Below are 18,886 nucleotides of genomic sequence, written 5' to 3' on the forward strand. Positions count from 1 at the left end.
GATAATGCTGGGAAAAATGAAAGGTAGTAGGAAAAGGGGAAGACTATGGTGATTATCAGATGGAGAAAAGGACATCCCTGTCCTGATCTTCCCAATTAAATGACAACAATCATGCGAAAGACTTTCATATGACATTACGCTGATCCTGTCATTGTCCCATGAGTGAAGTGGAATCATCCCCTCATTTCCCGTCATTTTGTATTAACGGCAGAACCTGTTAATACAATTCCATTTCACTGGCAGGACTATGACCGGATCAGCGTGACATGTGCAAATTTCTTTCGCACAATCGTGGTCATGGATGGGATAAGGACAGGAGAGCAACCCACTCCCATCCTGTCCCCATGTGAAAATCTCCATTATAAGTGGATTGATTCTATCAAGGAAGCCACACTCCTGAATTTGCAAGACCTATGCAAGGCTGTTGATGGCTGGGGCTCTTGGGAGATATCTCATTCATAATGTTACCATAGATTGAAACCAACATAATGGCAAATAACAACAACAGCCAACCAAAAGCATGTGATGGGTTCTGTGATTTAACCATTGAACACAGAGCTTACCTGCAGAACTGTTGCTTCTGTGTCAAAAAATTATGACTTGGGCTCAAGGAGGAGGACCAGAGAGGAATAGTGATGTAAAATCCATTCATCAGTGATGTATGTAATGTCTCAGAAAACAAGACAGATGAAACTAAAAAGTAGACCATTCAGAATGTACTACTAATCATATAGCCATAAGAAGCTCCACAAATCCATATGTTATAAACAGCTATTCTTAGTAATGGCGCCTACATTTGCTATAGAAAACTTAAAAAGAGAGGAAGGTTACATTTTAAAGTAATGAAATCAAAAAATGGGGTCAATACCTTAGCAGTTGGTCTTCCAAGCCAGATCTGGTAACAGTGAAATTGATTATTGTTACTTTGATACACACCTATAAGAGAAACACATGAAAAAAGTGGCTTAAATACCAACTTACATTTTGGAAGAAAAGGAAATTCAAGGTTCATGTATGAATGCAGAGTTATTCAAGAGCAGCTAAATTATAAACTTCCAAAATAAGAAAGAATGACATTTTATATTACTTTTTTATAAGCAAAACTGTAAAAAAGGAGATAAGAGAGAGGCAGTGTTTTCTGACACTGAATCAGTAAATGGAGAGGATTAAAAACTTTAAAAGCTACATTTTCTTCACTATAAAATAAAATTACTTGGCCTAAATCCAACCCAAGTGGACCTATTGAACTTGCTGCTGAATGTTGAAGTCAGCATTTTTAATATCCTTTTGATTCAATGGGCCTGCTTCAGTTAAGATGAGCAACTGGATTTGGTCCTTATTTTCAGCAACAAAACTAAATAAAAATCTAAAAGTACATTTAAGACAGTGGGCAGTGTAAGTATTTGTAGAATACACCTAAAATCTTCACAATAGCCAGGTTAAAATCTGCTAATGCTTCTCAGCTTAGTGCCAAACCTACCAAGCTAATGTAATTTGATGGTGTTTGACATACAGGAGCACTAACAATGTTCCTACTAGTTTCAACTGCAGTTATTTTTCTCATTAATTCTGAAAAGCCATACAGCAACCATGAGTTGTATTGATTTCTCTTATTTTATAGTGGAGTTGTGAGGGTTCTCTGGGTTCCTCTGCTGCTTTTGCCTGATCCAGATGGGCCCCACTGAGACTACCTTTCTTAAATAATTAACTCTCTCCACCTCTATTCCCCACCACTGATTTGAATCCTTACTCTTTAGCAACACGGGATTCTACTGGCACAAGGGAAATAAATTTATTATTCCCTTGCCAACTATAGGCAAGCGCTAGGCTGGGCTAAGGCACTTGAAAAGGAGTGCAAGAGGTGCAAAGTACATTTAAAGAAAAAGGCTTTATTCTAAGGAAGGAAATTTTATAGCAAAAGGATATTTATCTACATGTAGAACCATCTTGTTCTTCAGGCACTGATTACAAATTACAAACAGATCAAATAATTTCAGGCAAATCAGGAAAAAGAACTTTTAAAAATCCTGACACGAACAGCTAATATAGGGGTGAAACAGACGGCCTCTTTACACTGGCTTGGGGGTGGCATCAGAGCGTGGCATTTAGATGCTGCGTGCTATGATGATGCCCCCAAGGTGGTGTCACACTGCCCACCCAACCACACATCAGGCAGGTTTGCAGTGCTCTGGTGGCGTGGCGTTTATATGCCACACACTGCAGGAATGCTACAAAGCCATGGCAGTGGCAGAAAAGCCGGCTTTTTGCCGGCTTAAAAAGGAGTGTCATTTTGCCGCTTCTTTTTGTGCCTGCAAAAAGCCAGGTTGGGGGCATGGCGTGCGCTTGCTGTGGCCCCAACCCAGAGTTCAAAGGGGCGGCATCAAGCTGTCCCTTCAGGGCCTACTGTTTTGGCCCATACTCTTCTAATTCTACTCAGAGATCAAATGGGATTTGTTGTCTTTGATCTTTAGGGAGTAACTGGGAGTCTCGAATCCCTTGTCCAGCCTTGACCAGAGCATCCATCCCCCAAGCCCCCTTGTTACAGCTCATCTCCTGGTGTGATTAGAGACAGCCAGAGACAAGGAGAGAGAGAGATTTGCTGCTTCAGGCTTTTTTATAACCTCTGCTCAGAAGCATCTCAAATGTTTGTACATCTGATCACCCTTTTGGGCAATTGCTATCACCTCTGTCACTTCACCTCATTAAAAAGTAATTGTATCTCATCCCACATTTAAACTTTTGTTGTCAGAGGAGAGGGCTCTGATAATGGGAAGGGCTCCCATTTATCACATCCCCCCCTCAAATCTCAGTAGGTCTGGGAAAATCTGGAAGAACTATTCCAACTATGATTTCATCCTAAGAAAAAAGAAAAAGTATATAGATATGAACTTTATTTATTGCTGTTCTAGCTATATATGTAGATATCATTAAGTGTATAATTATACCTCAGGCAAGTAGTGCGGATTCGGCATTTTTGTTGTCATGTAGAACCTGAAGTTCCTGTCATAATCTATATCAGAATCACCGAGACGAATGAGCAATCTTCCACCAGAAACAAAAGTTTGCTTCAGAAGAATGGGTTCTAGAGCTGGATCAAGCGTTTCTCTAAGCTATTAAAATGAGGAAAACAGATGGGATGAAAATTACTAGCAAAAACAAGTTAAAGTGTGGGCACACACACATGCATACTTACAATGCTATTAAAGCAGGGACTCTCCCGTGCCTCTTCATTACTTGCTGATTGAATTGTGATGAATATTTATTTATGCACTAACAGGACTATGGCTTGGATCCAAAGAAATGAGAGCAAAAAGAAAACAGCTGCTAGTACTGTTCCACATACACATATGCACAGGTTTATGCAAAGTTTCCACAATTCTATAATATACATGCTCTATAGAAGTTCTTATGGAAGAACATTTTTGGATTTGGCTTCCCTATTTTTCTTGTGCACCAATACAATGTATAAGGCAGCCCTTCTGAGTGGAAGACATCTTACACATGCAAAAAAGTCCTGTTCAATCTAATCCTATATGTTTTTAAAGTTTAACAAGTACACAAAGCTAAACGTAGCTGCAATAACACAGTATTATCAATGTTTCTCCCACCCAATTTATTGCTTATTTTGCCACTTCCTTTATTACACATAGTGCTTAGGCTACTGATCTCTTTCTCTCTTCCACCATCCCTATACCTTGTCTTTATCCAAATCAACCTCATCCTTTTGAACCAGCTAGAATGGTAGTTCCTTACAGGATGCACTGCTATAGCCCAGTGTTGAGGTTATCAGACTCAGAGTGGTTTATTAATTCAAACCAATACAATACAGTTAAAACATACTGAAAGTCAACATTAAAATAGAACTAAGTCAGTGAGGTGCAGTGGTCTGAGCACTGGACTACGGCCCTGGAGATGGGTTTGAATCCCTGCTCGGCCATGGAAACTCACTAGGTGACCTTGGATGAGTAACACAATCATGGCCCCAGAAATCCCCATGATAGGACCTAGGCCTTATGGTCATTAGAAGTTGAAATGACTTGAAAGCACATAACATCATCATCATCAACAAAATTATTCGTAACATTAAATACAATTTGAAACACCCAATTAAAAATAATTTTAAAAGCAGTTTTGTTATATAAAAATATTTTATATAGCAAAGAGAGGTCCACTGTAGCTTCCCTAGAAAGGAAATTCTAGAGTCTGAGGCAATCCCTGAGAAACTGTCTGGGCCTCTACTAAGCTACCTGTTCCTTCAGGGTTAAAGATGGATTCAATACGCTCATTGTAGATCCTATTAGAGAGGTGTCCAGAGCTTCCGTGGACCCTGTTACACTGGATCACTTTGAGTTTGTTAGTACCGAGGAAGTGGACAAGATCCTTCGGAGTGTTAGGAAGACGACATACTCTCTTGATCCCTGTCCCTCATGGCTGGCAGCTCAAGGGGGGGGGGGATGCAGTGCTAACTATGCTGCACCGCATAATTAATACATCTCTAAGAGAGGGACAATTTCCATCTAAATTAAAATTAGCAGTGGTTAAACCCCTGCTAATAAAACCCTCCTTAGACCCCCTGATTCATAACAACTATCGGCCTGTATCGCTGCTGCCATTTTTGGGGAAGGTGATTGAGAGAGCGGTCACCTTCCAGCTCCAATCGATCCTGGATGAAACGGATTTTCTAGACCCATTTCAAAACGGCTTCCGGGCGGGCTATGGAGTTGAGACTGCCATGGTCGCCTTAGTTGATGATCTCCATCTGGGCATGGACAGGGGAAGCGTGTCCCTGTTAGTGCTTTTGGACATCTCAGCGGCTTTCGATACCATTGACCATGGTATCCTTCTGGAACGCCTGAGGGAGTTGGGTATCGGGGGCACTGCGCTCCAGTGGTTCCGATCCTACCTCTCGGGTAGATTCCAGATGGTGCAGCTGGGGGACGTTTGCTCCGATAAGAGGGCATTTACATCTGGTGTCCCTCAAGGAGCTATTCTGTCCCCCATGCTATTTAACATTTACATGAAACCGCTGGGAGAGATCATCCGGAGATATGGGGCGCGGTGTTATCAGTACGCTGATGACACCCAAATATGTTTCTCTGTGTCTCCGACTGATGCAGTGACTAGGGATGGCATCTCTCCTCTAAATGCCTGCTTGGAGTCGGTAAAGGGCTGGATGAGGGAAAACAAACTCAGTTTGAATCCAGAGAAAACGGAAGTACTGGTGATAGGTTCCCCGGGTCTGGGTGGTGAGATTTGCCATCCGGTTCTGAACAGGGTCACGCTCCCCTTGAAGGACTCGGTCCGCAGCTTGGGAGTGCTCCTAGACTTGTTGCTCCAGCTGTCATCTCAGGTGGATGCGACAGTCAGGAGCGCTTGTTATCAGCTTCGGCTGATACGCCAGCTGCGTCCCTACCTGGACCGGAGGGACCTTGTAACTGTAGTACATGCTCTGGTAATCTCTCGACTGGATTTCTGCAATGCGCTCTACATGGGACAACCCTTGTACCAAACCCGGAAGCTACAGTTAGTGCAAAATATGGCAGCGAGATTGGTCGCTGGTTGTTCCGGGTCTGACCATATACAGTGCGCCCGCGCCATACGCGGGCACGCCATATGCGGCCTTGAGCATATGCGCTTAAGCCGCGGCGCGCGCGCAGGGCGGAAGGGGCGGCGCATCCCATTCAATTGAATGGGCGCGCGTGCCCGTTGCGCCCCGCGCGCAGCCGCAACACCGCGCACGAGCCCCATTGTTTCCAATGGGGCTCGAGCATAGGCGGAATTCGCCTTACGCGGAGGGATCCGGAACGGATCCCCCGCGTAAGGCGAGGACGCACTGTAACACCTATTCTGAAAGATCTTCATTGGCTGCCTATTCGCTTCCGGGCTCAATACAAGGTGTTGGTAATGACCTATAAAGCCCTAAATGGCTTGGGCCCAGGGTACTTGGAGGACCGCCTATCCCCATACAATCCGCCCCGCACACTCAGGTCGACAGGGATGAAATTGTTGGAGGTCCCTACAGCACGCTATGTGAGGACCTCACAGAGGGCATTTTCTATCCTGGCCCCTAGATCTTGGAATAATCTCCCAGATGAGCTCCGTTCCACCACATCCTTAGTTCTTTTTAAAAAGAATCTAAAGACATTCTTCTTTTCCCAATCATTCCCACCGTGAAAATCATATAATCCCTTACTTCCTTTTATTGACGACCTTGTAATGTGTATATCGACTCCCCTATTCATCTGGCCCTTTTGTTGTTATGATTACTGTGTTGTTTTTAATGCTGTTTTTAATTGATTTTATTGAGATGTTTTATACTTCAATTGTATGCCGCTTTGATCAAATTTTGGAAAAGCGGATTATAAATAAACCATATTATTATTATTATTATCCTCCCAGACTTGATCCGCCAGAGTTGAATCTCATTCAGAACAGGTAGTTTACCTATCTTTCAGACTGTTGCAGTAACGTACAGTGGGCTCTAGGTGCCGATTTAAAAAGTTCTCTATTGTCCTTTTATTACTCTAATTCAGAAGAGGTTTCAAAACAGTCTTAAGTTTTTTATGGAAAGCAATTTGGGTTATCTTCTGGGATAAAGAGGGCAAAGAATATTTTCTGATCAGCTCTGACTGTTGGATCATAATTCAGTATTTATCCTTTCAAATTATTCTTCCTGCTGGGGAATCTTGATCTTTTTATTTTTTGTGAAACGTTAAACAAATGGCATAAAAATCCAAAGTCCTGAATCCTAAATAATTAACTTTAGGAGGAATACACTAAAAAAAAAAAAACCCACACCTGAAGATCCAGATAAACCCAAAGAATTCAAGATGAGACAGGAGTAATGAGGCAGCTGTTAGCTCCTACAGGGCAACTCAGCTGCCAGCCCTAAGAATTTTTAGGTGGATGAAGGATACTGTCACCTGGATTCTTCTGTTCCTTTTTATGTCATGCAAATCACTGCTGGAAAAAAGGCACTGAGGGGAAGGCAGGAGCCCTGCCTGAAAATATACAGTGGGGTGGTCCAGGACTCCTGCTCTAATACTGTGCTCAACATTAAAAATATCCACAACCCAGATGTATGAATGACAGAGACCATGAAAAAGAACAAGGAAGAATCTGCAGATCATTGTCTTTTGGTAGTCAAGCAGAGGGTAGGAACTGTGTCTGATATTTATAGACACCATGTCTAACAATTATAAGAACAACAAACCTCTTCAAGAAGAACAGATAAACCCAGACGAATAGCATTCTCCAAAGTGCGCAGGAAGCCAGAGTCAGTAAGCTTAATTATTTTTAAACCAGTTTTTGCTTCTTTGTTTCTTATCCATCGGTTTGCCTGTGCATCAAAGTATACTTAAGCATGATAGTGAATGTCAAATCTTAGAATAGTAAACAAAATATGTGAATATTTTTTAAAATTCAAATTCTCAGAAATATCGGAGGGATCAATGATATTTTATTTGTTTCTTGTTCATAGCTAACACTTAATTTGAGAGTTTGCACACTCTTCTTCTTCATTTAATTTTAAGATTGTGATGATACAAACATTGTGACTTTACCATCAAGTCAGTCTATTTTCTCTTTGTGTCCTCTACACAAGTCTCATGTTACATTTGTAAGATCCTGCCTGGCGAAGAGATCTGGATCTGAAATTTTTGCACATTTCCATGTCCTTTGTGTTGCCCAGGTAAAATCTTACACTAAGAATTTATGCAAACCAAACTAGTCTAAGATATTTCATTTCCAAAGAGAAAAGATCAGGTAGAGACTATCAGTAACCATAGTCACCCAGACTATTTCCAAAAAATACTCTATAATACTGCAGTCTGGAAAAGAATATTTGATTTATTCATTTCCTGGCTGTAAAAAGAGTTTCCTTACACTCAGAAAACCCAAGTGGGGAGAACAGAGGGAAGAATTTTGTGTGAGTTTTGTCTGGCATTTGCACCTCCTGAATATTTTCAAGAAACTATTCTGCATGTAAAAATGGGTTTTGGGCAGAAGAATTGCGGGGTTTTATTGTGCAAAAAGCCTCCCACATGTTGGTTTTCTGTTAAAAACACTTTCATACAATCAAACATTTTCTAGAAACACATGCTTCTTGTGAAAAACTGCAGGATTTTTGCATAATATCCATAATATTTGTATTAAATACAGAAACAAGGGAAGGATTACATGAAAACTGGAGTGTGTGCGTGCGTGTAGATGTTTTTCCCTCAGAAACAGTTTTGGTAAAAACAACAAGCCGTGCTCCCCCCCAAAAAAACAACCCCACATACCACTGTTTCACAACTAGAAAGTTTTTGTAAACAGTTTTTGTGTATGTGTGAAATGCATTTACAGTCATTCCTCCATATTTGCGGATTTGATATTTGTGGATTTGATTATTCACGGATTTCATTAATATGTTCTCTCTAGGACTGTCTAGGTCCTCCAGTGCAACTCTGTGGTCAACTTTAACTAAAAGTTGCACTGAAAGACCATTTGAAGCTACTCCAGTGCCATTCTATGGCCAGTGTATGTTGGACATTGACCACAGAGTTGCACTGGTGGACCTAGAGATTCCTAGAGAGGTGTCCTCTCAGGTAAAAATTGTGTTTTGTTTTTCCATATTCACGGGAGTCTTGTTCCCCTAACCCTAGCGAATATGGAGGGACAACTGTATTATTTTTTTTACCAAAAAGCCCTGTAATTTTGCAAAAATAACACACATTCACTTCATTAAAGAATAATTTCTCAAAATACTTGGGATGAATGAATACCAAATGAAAACTTCACTATGGAGAGAAAATTACACTGTGGAAAAAACTGTTGAAATTGTTAGTTTCATTCCTTTGTTTCTGGAAAACACCATGTAATAATTGTAGTATACTTGTGTGCTTTCTGTGAATAAATGATTTAAAAACTAAACAAAGCACAGTCCTTGTAAATCAGTTCTTACCTGATCTTGGGGATCAATCATGAGTGGCCAGCGTCGCCCTCGTGTAACAAGAATGCCATTTTCAGTAGAAACATAGTCACGTGGTAATCCATCAGTGTTCCACTGCCGAATTTCATAGGGGTCTCCCAAAATATTTATAAGGCTGAAATCAGAACTTATAGGAATGTCTAGATCCTGACATTGTTTGATCCAGAGATCTATTAACTGAGATAAACAGAAGGAACAAAGAAGGAAGAGTTATTTCTGTTATAATATTTCAGAATGGTTAACTGATTAGCTCTACAATGGAGATTGTATGAAGCTGCAATCTTACCAACCGTCAAACTACTGGTTGATCTATAATGATATCAAAGCATATTTTGAGAAATGTATTATATGGCCTGCAAACAGAGGGGGCAATATCTTGTTTCAACTGGAAAAATATGAAGGGTTTGATTTCTGATTTTTCAATGTTATGCAGAATGCCCAAACTCTCCAAATATGTGAAGAATAGTTTACATTTATTTGAGATGTAAGTTTTCCCATAACATGTAAAAATATTTCTTTATAGTATACCATTGTTACAATGGAAAAAAACCCAGACTCAATAGATTTAATGCAGCATATAGAGAAATGATTTTTAAAAAAACTCACCATCTGTCTATAATGTGCTGTAAAAGCTCCATAATAGGCCACACAAGCTGAAGCTATGAACACATTTCCAGTGATGTTTGAAATCTCTGCCTCGAAATTCAAAATACTCTCCTCCCACCGGACCTGTTCATCTCCTAATGCCGCTGTAAGTTTTCCAGCTCGATTAAGACGAGCTTGAGTCAGTGCCATGGTCCTTGCTGAATAGTGATAAAATTACTAAACCACTGCCATGATTTATTTAAAAACAATAATTCATTTGTGTTAAGCCTACTTTTGTTGCATTTTGGTTAATAAAAGATTCCATAGCCAAAGTTAAGAAGTGCAAAAACATCCACAGTGCAACGTTTCATATCGGATTTATCTTAAGAAAATCTGATTATGGCAAGTGAATTTGTTGTTCACAACTTCCACCCTAGTTTCTTAAACCACCATCCTGTCTTTCAATTTCTCACTCCCTCTGCAAACTGAAGTAAGCTACTTGAGCCTAAGGTTCCTCAAATAATAGATATGGTAGCACTCTAGACTTACAAAGGAAACAACATTAGATACCCTCCCTGACTACATTCTCCCACTTCATTCAAATTTTTGTTCTCTAATATGTCCTTGGAAGCTGCAGAGATTTCTGGAATCAAGAATCCTCTTGATGACCTATCGTAAATAGAAATTATGCCATCATATCTAATATTTTAGATGTTGTGCAAGGAGGCATCCATTACTTGTGTAATGATACTTCTCAAAACAAACACACACAAAGACAGGGAGACAGATAATACAGAGAACGGGATGATCTGATGCATTTGGAATGTGAACTACAGTGAGGGATATGTGTTTAGGTACCTTTAAGTCATTGGTCAATTTATGGTGATCCATGGATTTTTCATAAGGCTTTCTTAGGCAAGAAATACTCAGAGGAGGTTTTGCCAGTTCCTTCCTCTGAAATATAGCCTATAGCGTTGAGTATTGGTTGATGATAGAATTTATTTTAAAAGTGGGAAGTGAGTAATCTAGCAGCACTTCTGATTCATGTTCCCATGAGCTTGCATGGATTTCAGATGGAGAACAATATTAAAACCACCAGTACTTCATGTGGGGATGAGAGCAGAATGATACAGGATATAGAAAGATGCAGAAAGTAAAATTCAGGGGTCAGCACCTACGGCCCACGGGCCGGATCCGGCCCGGTGAGGCCTTGGGACCGGCCCCAGCCCGGTCCTGCCGCCGATTGCCGCCCCCGCCTCAGCTTCCGCGCCGCTCCGGGCGCCATTTTGAGTTCGGACCCCCAGTTGTCTGAGGGACAGCAACCCAGCCCCCGGCTCAAAAAGGTTGCCTACCCCTGGTAAAACTGGTCATAACCTTTCACAGAGCTGTATAAAATTATACAAGTCTAACAAGCAGCTGGCCTATTAGGCTTCAAGTTTCAAAGCAATGCATTCTGCTTACCCAAAAATAATTTCCCTCATAGTACAAAACTATTTTGTATTATTTTGATACATGTATCACTTTGCTGAAAACCTACATATTGATATATGTGGCATACCAAGAAGCCATTATCTCTGTTAATTGATTGGAATTTGTGAAAATATCCCAATTTCGATATTGCTCCTGCAAAACTTCCCTATTTTATTTTGTTTTGTTTAAGTAGAAAGCTGCTTGAAGATCAGTGACTGAGTGTCCTGGGAGAGTGTCACTGAAGCTGCTATTTGTAATCAGATTTGCATCCACTTACTTCCTTGCATATAGATATCCTGTATGTCTGATGTAGCACACAGAAGGGCATTGCTTGTAAAAGATGGCATATATCACATTGAAGAATGAGCAAGTATATGCACCTCTAAAATTGTAGTTGACATTATTAGGCTATGTTATATTGCTGCTACATTAGATGTGGGCACAGAGCAGGCATTTGGGTTTGTAGCACATCACCCTCCCATATCCCCATCCTTGCTATATATGCAGTTGTAAGTGAGCAGTTTTTTAAGGTTGGGGTCTGTTTGTAAACTAGTAAAGGACTGCCACCTGAAGTCTGTGAGAGGGCAGTATTATTCTCCAATTGGCTGTAGCTCATTGATTATAGATTTGTATGTGTCTCAGATATAGATAATAAATAGTTGTGCTCTGTCATTTTCTGTTTTTGATCTGTATTGTAATAGATTGTTCCTGGATACCAGACTTGCCTTGTTAAATTTGTTTCTCCCTCCCCATACCTATTAGGTGGGCATCCAAGTTTCAGAAATGCTTAGTTAGGGCCCTAACACACAGGCCAAAATAAAGCTCTTCAGGTCATTTTGGAGGTACGCTGATTAAATAACGCATGCATCCTAAGAGGCCGGAAGCCGCACTAAAGCCACACTAAGGACTGGAGCACAGCTTTTGGCCTCTTAAGATGCCTGTGTCATTTAAACAGCATGCCTCCAAAGTGACCCAAAGCAGCTTTATTTTGGCTTGTCTGTACAGGCCCTTAGAAATCCTTCAGAAAGTCTTTGACTTTTCAATTCCTGTTTTGTACTGGATGGCTTGGCTGAACACCATAGATGTGGTGGCTTTCAGGCTGAAAACTGTAACCCTGCAAGTATGTAGCAATCAGAGGGCTTTCAACATAGTGTGGTCCTTAGATATCCATTGGGTAGCTGTATAATGGCGTCAAGAAAGTGAATTTGTTATCTGGACTGTTCCAAGTTTAATTTGATGGCATACGCTGGAAGCTGCGATGGAAGGATGGGAGGCACGCGCTGGAAGGGAACAATGGAATGCACTCCCGTGGCGTGCGCCCCATGCACTCCTGCCGCGGGCACGAGCCCCATTCATTTGAATGGGGCTTGAGCATCCATGTTTTTTCCTTTACACAGAGGAGTCCGGAACGGATCCCCGGTGTAAGGGAAGGGCGGACTGTATTGCTGTAGAGTAGTCTCACTGGAGGTATCTTAACACACCCTACAGATTCTGATGAATCCAATCTAAAGAGGTCAGATATAACAATTCCTCGGTCTCCAGATGGAGACCAGGTCTGTGCAACTAGTGGCAGAGGCAGCGAATGAAGAACTTTAGCAGAATGTCCCCCTGACCTTAACTTTAGTTGAGGGACACTGAGGAGACACTTCTATTATTTGTTGAATGTCATCAGGATAAGAAATAGCAGTGAAGGAGCTAAAACCTCTTAAATAAGAAATGCTGAGCGATCAAGCACCTAGCATCTCAAGGTCAGGTGGCTATAAATTCCACACCAACGACTGGCAGTTTTTGTTTGCAACTGTTCATTCTCCCTGGCTTTTGTGCACTTGCCGTTTGTGAATTTATTTGGATTCCTGGCGTGCTTACAGTGTACATCTCTTTCTCTTGTGACTTCAGTCCTCATGACTGCTAGCATCCCATGATGAATTCTAGAATCATTGAGACTTTGCTACTGCACCTCCCTTCAACTTCAGTAAATGTTCTCGATTACCTGTGTACAACCTGGAATGGCTTGACCTATAACTGCATCTCCCTATATAGCTTGCTTCTCCTGGCACTTGCTCACTGTAGGCAAATTACAAGGAGATTGTGGGTAAACTGTAGTTTCCTCAGGAAGCTAGTGGTATACCACACATAAATGGGAATACTGATGTCAAATGGTCTGAGAATTGAACTCATATATTCTGATCTCCTGACAGCAAAGATTCCAATGTTTGAGCCAATTGGCTACCACCCCTACACTGAAAGTGCTCAAATACCTGTGGCTTTAACATTGTACTCCATCAGAGCAAATGAAGAAATGGTTTGAAAGTCATGAAAATTCATGCCAAAATAAATCCATTAGTCTTAAAGATTCTCTAAGATTCCTCCCTGCTTTTCTTTTTTAAATGGACACTTTGTGTTATGCGCAACTTCAGAGACAGAAGCTTGCCAGATTTTCATCTTCTTATTAATAAGAGTATGATAACAAAAGGCTTCCAGTATATTTCCAGCCTACCCTGGTGGTGCAGTGGTTAAATGTCGATACTGCAGCCACTCACTCACATTCACAAGGGTGTGAGTTCGATACCAGCCAGGGGCTCCAGGGATGACTCAGCCTGGCATTCTTCCGAGGTTGCTAAAATGGGTATCCAACTTGTTGGGGGCAATTAGCTTACATATTGTAAATCACTTACGGAGTGTTTAAGTGCACTGATAAGCTGTATAAAAATGTACTTGCTATTGCTTGCTGTTGCTACTATCATATCTAGGGTTTGAATAAACTATCGAGTATTATTTATTAGCAGTACAGACTATGTGAGTGTTCCTATAGTAAAAATCTGTCTTTGCTGCATTACTCAGGAATCTTATTTGAAATCTTTTTCAAAAAGAAAACAAACCACTTACCAAGGTCCTCTTTCTCATTCACACTTTTTTCATACTGGTCTTGTAACTCCTGTATTTGTTGTTCTACTTGTTTCAATTTCTTCTGTTTATCACGAAGGGTAGCCAAAGTCGCATCAAGCTCTGCCTAGCCAGTATTAAAATTAATGTTTATCATTACTGTGCCAATTGCTTTGTATTATTTTATTCATTTCCACAACAACTCTGTGGGGAAACCATTTTTATACTGCACAATGGACAGTACAAATTAATTGTTTAATTAACATATTTTACATAGACCTCCAAGTTAGAATTCTCTGGGTTTCTCAAGACTACTCCTTCTCTCTGAGCTTTAGACCTAAGCCACACTTATCTCCAGCCAGTTCTGTAACTACCAGAGTGGATTGCCTCTTTTAATATTTAATTTACCAACTAATAGGCATACCTACCAGGGAGCAAAAAATAAAAGAGTCATAGCAACAGTATTAAAGAGGAATTTTTTTAAAAAAACATGTAGAAAGAACATTACCCCTGGCAGCTGCAAAAGGGACAATCATCCTTGTTCTTAACCTTCTTTAATTGCCTAAAAAATTAGCAAAGTTCCATTTGGCATATAATGGCTGATGGCTGCCATTCTGACTTCAGACACTATTGCAAATATGCTAGTTCATCACACATTATCACTCCATGCTGAAGTACTTCAGGTGGAGGCAAGGGTGATAGTAGTAACAGAAAAGAGACAGTGAAGTAGGAAGGGAAAAGCAGGCTTAATCAAGTTCATTCTGATGCTTCACCAAACCACTAGTCAAACAGTAGGCTGACCCTGCTTCAGCTACAGGGTGAGGCAATCCTTCAAGATGGACAATAAACTTTTGTATTTCATAGAGAAAATTTCCCTCATTAGCAAAGTAGTTTACTCCAGAAGCCTGGGAAAAGGAAGCAATGGCCTGTTACAGACTGCCAAAATAAAGCTGTTTCGGGTCTCTTTGGAGGTATGCTGTTTAAATGATGCATGGGTCCTAAGAGTCCGGAGGTCGCGCCAAAGCCACACTCTATTCCTAAACACTGGAGTGCAGCTTTGGTGCAGCTTCTGGATTCTTAGGATGCAATGCATCATTTAAACAGCATGCCTCCAAAGAGACCCGAAGCAGCTTTATTTTGGCAGTCTGTAACAGGCCAATGTCTCGCATGAAAGGCATTTGAGTAGGGGGTTTCATTCAATAATTAATCAGCATAGGAATGATTTCTGGGGGAAACACACACCTGTGCAGCATTTAGCTTCTGCCTTTTTGGCTCCACAACCTTTACGACTCGGGAATATAAATCCATAGCTCTCACCCACATACACATAGACTTGCATGCCTTCGATACTTTCTCCACTTTTTCTGGCACAAAATCAGGGTTGTTTATATATTTCTGAAGCTTAAGCAATACTTGACTCTTTATATTTTCTTTATCATACTCTAAAAGCTTTTTCAGGAAAGTGGAGTCTCCCAGAAGCTGTTTTGCTGTTGCCCAGTCAGGCCTGAAAGATTTTAAAAAGTGGTGGAATTTAGAAACATCTACACCAGAGAATTTATCAACAAGCATAGTTTTATATATTTTTGAAATTTCCATTTTTTTAAATCAGTATTAGGACAAAATGTGTCAAGCTGTGCACATCTACAGCCTGTATAAATAATCTCAGTATGGAGAAGAGAAGAGAAGAAATTTAAAGTTATGAACAATGAATGGCAGCTGCCTGAGGAGGTAGATAGGGAGCAACCTATGAAGGAAACAGAGCTGTGATGTGTAATATTTCAACTAGCTGCCCTGATTGACCTCAAAGGGGCAGGATATAAATAAATTATTATTATTATTATTATTATTATTATTATTATTATTATTTGTGATAAACTGAATTTTAGGTTTTTACTTCTATGGATTTCATGTAATCCTTAGATACAATTGCACAACACCTTGCCAGAATTACCATTCCAGAGCTCTTTAAGTTGCTAATACAGTCCTCCCTCCGTTCTCGCGGTCTTCAGACCTTCATCTCTCGCTTACGTGCAAGGGACGAACAGAGTGAGAATGAATGGGGTGTGCACCCATGATGCACCCCCATGCAATGGGGCTTGATTATAGGTGAAACTCTGTTTTCTCAAGGGGGTCCAGAACAGATCCCCCGTGAAAAAGGAGGGCCGACTGTACTAACATTCTAGCTGAATCACATCAGGTATAGTTATATAATTTCCAGTGTTTGGTGAAAACTAGCTGATAAGTTTTGTTACGATCAGACTTGACAAAACTGATTACAAGGAATGACCAGCTAATAACTAGTTTAGTCATGGTCTTGGTCTACAGAAATTTATCTGCAAGGGGAGCAATTACTGCTCATATAACTACTAGACGATCTAACAGTTGTTAAGATGAATAGAGCCAACTTCAAGCCCAATGGTTATCATCTCATGAAAGATATGCATGACTGAGAGTTATGCAAACTTATATGACCTCATAGTGGTTATTCATCCTAGGTTGTCTATGTCATCCATGATTAGATCATGATTTGATCATGGATGAGTGATAATTAATTATGGACTGAGCTGCTATTCCGAGAAAGCAACCAGGTGCCTGAGAATGAATATAATTACACAGTGGCATACCTAGCATATCTGACACCCAGAGATGAAGTAGGGGGGCATGCATGGAGCTTCTTTGCCAAAATAATGAGTCTTTCTTTGGGGAGAAGATGTAGCTCTTTGCTGCATCTCAGGCGGTAGACTGTGTTGGGCCAATCTTCCTGGGAGGCCAAGTCTCTTTAGTGGAGGCACATGGACTGAGGACAGGAGGGGTTCTGCACTGGTCACTGCACTGGCCCATCTCATGGGATTGAAACTGCTGTAAGGAGGGCCAGGCTGGGGGGGGGGGGGCGTTGGCAGGGAGCTATTATTCTCTTAGTTCTCCATGACCTATACCCCTTTCTCTACTTCCCACAACTATGACAGAGAAGTGGGAGAATAGACAGTTCCTTCAAGTGCAAAGGGTCTCTTGATGCTGGGTACTCAAGACAATTCCTGTCCTGACATTGTCACATTTCCCCCTCCGTGTCAGCTGCAGCTTTGGCACAGTCTCCTCTTCAGCCCAATTGGTGTATAACCTCAATGTTCAGTTGCCCTGGCTGGGCCTTTACAATGTTCCCCGATTTATTCTCCTTAGGCAAGGAAAAGTATAATTTACCAATTTTATGCTGCTCTCGGAAACTCACTTTGGAAAGCCTTAAAGGGTTAAAAACTTAGTTATTTTGTTTCATATCAAAAACTGGATTATTTGTCCTTATATAAATATGGCCACTTCCATTTGCTTACTGATGCATAACTTTAAAATCTTTTGGGATATTGATTAGGATCTGATTTTGCCTGAAGCAAACCATATAATTACCTAGTTCTACAATAACTAACATATTTTTTGGGAGAAGTGAAAACCTGACACAACTACTGTCTGAAGAAAAATATTTTACCATTAGAGACTTTTGACTATTTCTAAACTTCAAAACTGTTATAATAGCTTTGCCATCAATTCAATTGAAATCTTTTATTTTTATTTTTTAAATATTTACTGTTCTACTTTCCCCTACTAATTCCTTTCTCTCTCTCTTTCCCCTCCCACTCCGCACATGCACACACACAGACACAGTCCATTTTTCATAATATTTGGTAGTAGATTTAAGAATTAGCCCAGAACCAGAAGTTATAGGAGATAGTGGCTGTTGTTGAATCAGTTGTCCCAAATTTTCTTCTCCTCCCTATCCTGTAATATTGAGTAGCAGAACAGTGATAGTGTAATACCCATGGTTTCTTCATCCAAGCTTCACCTCACTGGGTGCTTTTTGTAAAGGTGAGGGAATTTATAATAGTTCACTCACATCAAGATATACTGGAATAAACAACTTTTGAAAATGGGCCCCACTTTACATGAAATCAAAACTGGAAATAAATATAAATGATGAAATTTAGATAAAAGGTATAATTACTTACTTGGCATTTAGAAGAATACAGATAGCTTCCATCACTGTCATGACAAGATCAGGTGGTTTAGTGAAAACTCTAATTTCAGAAATATCTGCTTTATCTAAAGAATCAAGAGCTTTGTTGGCAGCTTCTAAAGCTGGCAGGGCCTCATCCAAATCACGCTGAGCATCATCTGCTATTGCCTGAGTATCCTCTGCTTTTACTTTTGCAATGGCTTCATCTTCTTGAACAATTCGCCGAACCTATCATAAATAATACACACACACACAATATAAATCACTTACACCCCCTCCAGAAGTACTACATTTTTCAACTTTCTTTCTTTTATATACTTCTCCATCTTTTATATTTCTGCTATTAACAATTAATAGGGTTAGAGCAAGAGTTTTATTCTGCTTCTCAGAGTATCTCTGAATCATATTCTACAGAACACTGTCACTGATATAAAAGTGGGAGCAAGGTAGTATTCACCAATTCCACTATCATCAGCCCTGACAAGTGCCACTTCCCCTATACTTCCAAAAAGTCGCCAACATGCCACAGAAGATTGGGAAGACATAGGGTTCATCTGCACTTCAGAAATAAAGCAGTTTGACATCACTTTAAGTGCTGATGCTCCATCCTATGGAATCCTGGAATCTGTAGTTTTAAAAGGTCTTCAGCCTTCTCTGCCAAAGAGTACTGGAGCCTCACAAAACTACAAACCCCAGGATTCTGTAGGACGCTCCCATGGCAGTTAAAGTTGTGTCAAACTGCATTATTTCTACAGTGCAGATGTACCCACAGAGTCCTTTACATGGAATGAGAAAACAGCAAAAACGATCTGTTTTCTATTCAGCCAAGGGAAAAGCTCACTAGGATCAAAAGTATAAACAAAACTACAAATCTGTTTCTCAATCTGTTTCCTATCCGCTTTGATTCTCTCTCACTATATGATTGATGGACAAATTAATTTTTAATTTTTAAGTTCATTGCTTCATCTTATGAT

General features: G+C 40.4%; 1 protein-coding gene across 3 annotated transcripts in view; it reads right to left on the reverse strand.

Annotated features, from left to right (window-relative positions):
• Positions 1 to 18,886, reverse strand: part of LOC149323271 (dynein axonemal heavy chain 6-like) — a 187,108-nt gene that overhangs the window by 67,609 nt on the left and 100,613 nt on the right. For all 3 annotated transcript variants that reach the window (XM_089488669.1, XM_089488670.1, XM_089488671.1), the window contains 8 exons: positions 17,905 to 18,140; positions 15,152 to 15,413; positions 13,913 to 14,036; positions 9,578 to 9,774; positions 8,945 to 9,148; positions 7,214 to 7,339; positions 2,946 to 3,110; positions 869 to 936 (listed from right to left, as the gene is read on the reverse strand). In XM_089488669.1, coding sequence (XP_089344795.1) covers positions 869 to 936; positions 2,946 to 3,110; positions 7,214 to 7,339; positions 8,945 to 9,148; positions 9,578 to 9,774; positions 13,913 to 14,036; positions 15,152 to 15,413; positions 17,905 to 18,140 — 1,382 coding nt within the window. The remainder of the gene's footprint in view (positions 1 to 868; positions 937 to 2,945; positions 3,111 to 7,213; positions 7,340 to 8,944; positions 9,149 to 9,577; positions 9,775 to 13,912; positions 14,037 to 15,151; positions 15,414 to 17,904; positions 18,141 to 18,886) is intronic.

Source organism: Sceloporus occidentalis, unplaced genomic scaffold, assembly GCF_023333645.1.
Source record: "Sceloporus occidentalis isolate IW3139 unplaced genomic scaffold, rSceOcc1.0.p SCAF_1, whole genome shotgun sequence".
NCBI lineage: Eukaryota > Metazoa > Chordata > Lepidosauria > Squamata > Phrynosomatidae > Sceloporus > Sceloporus occidentalis.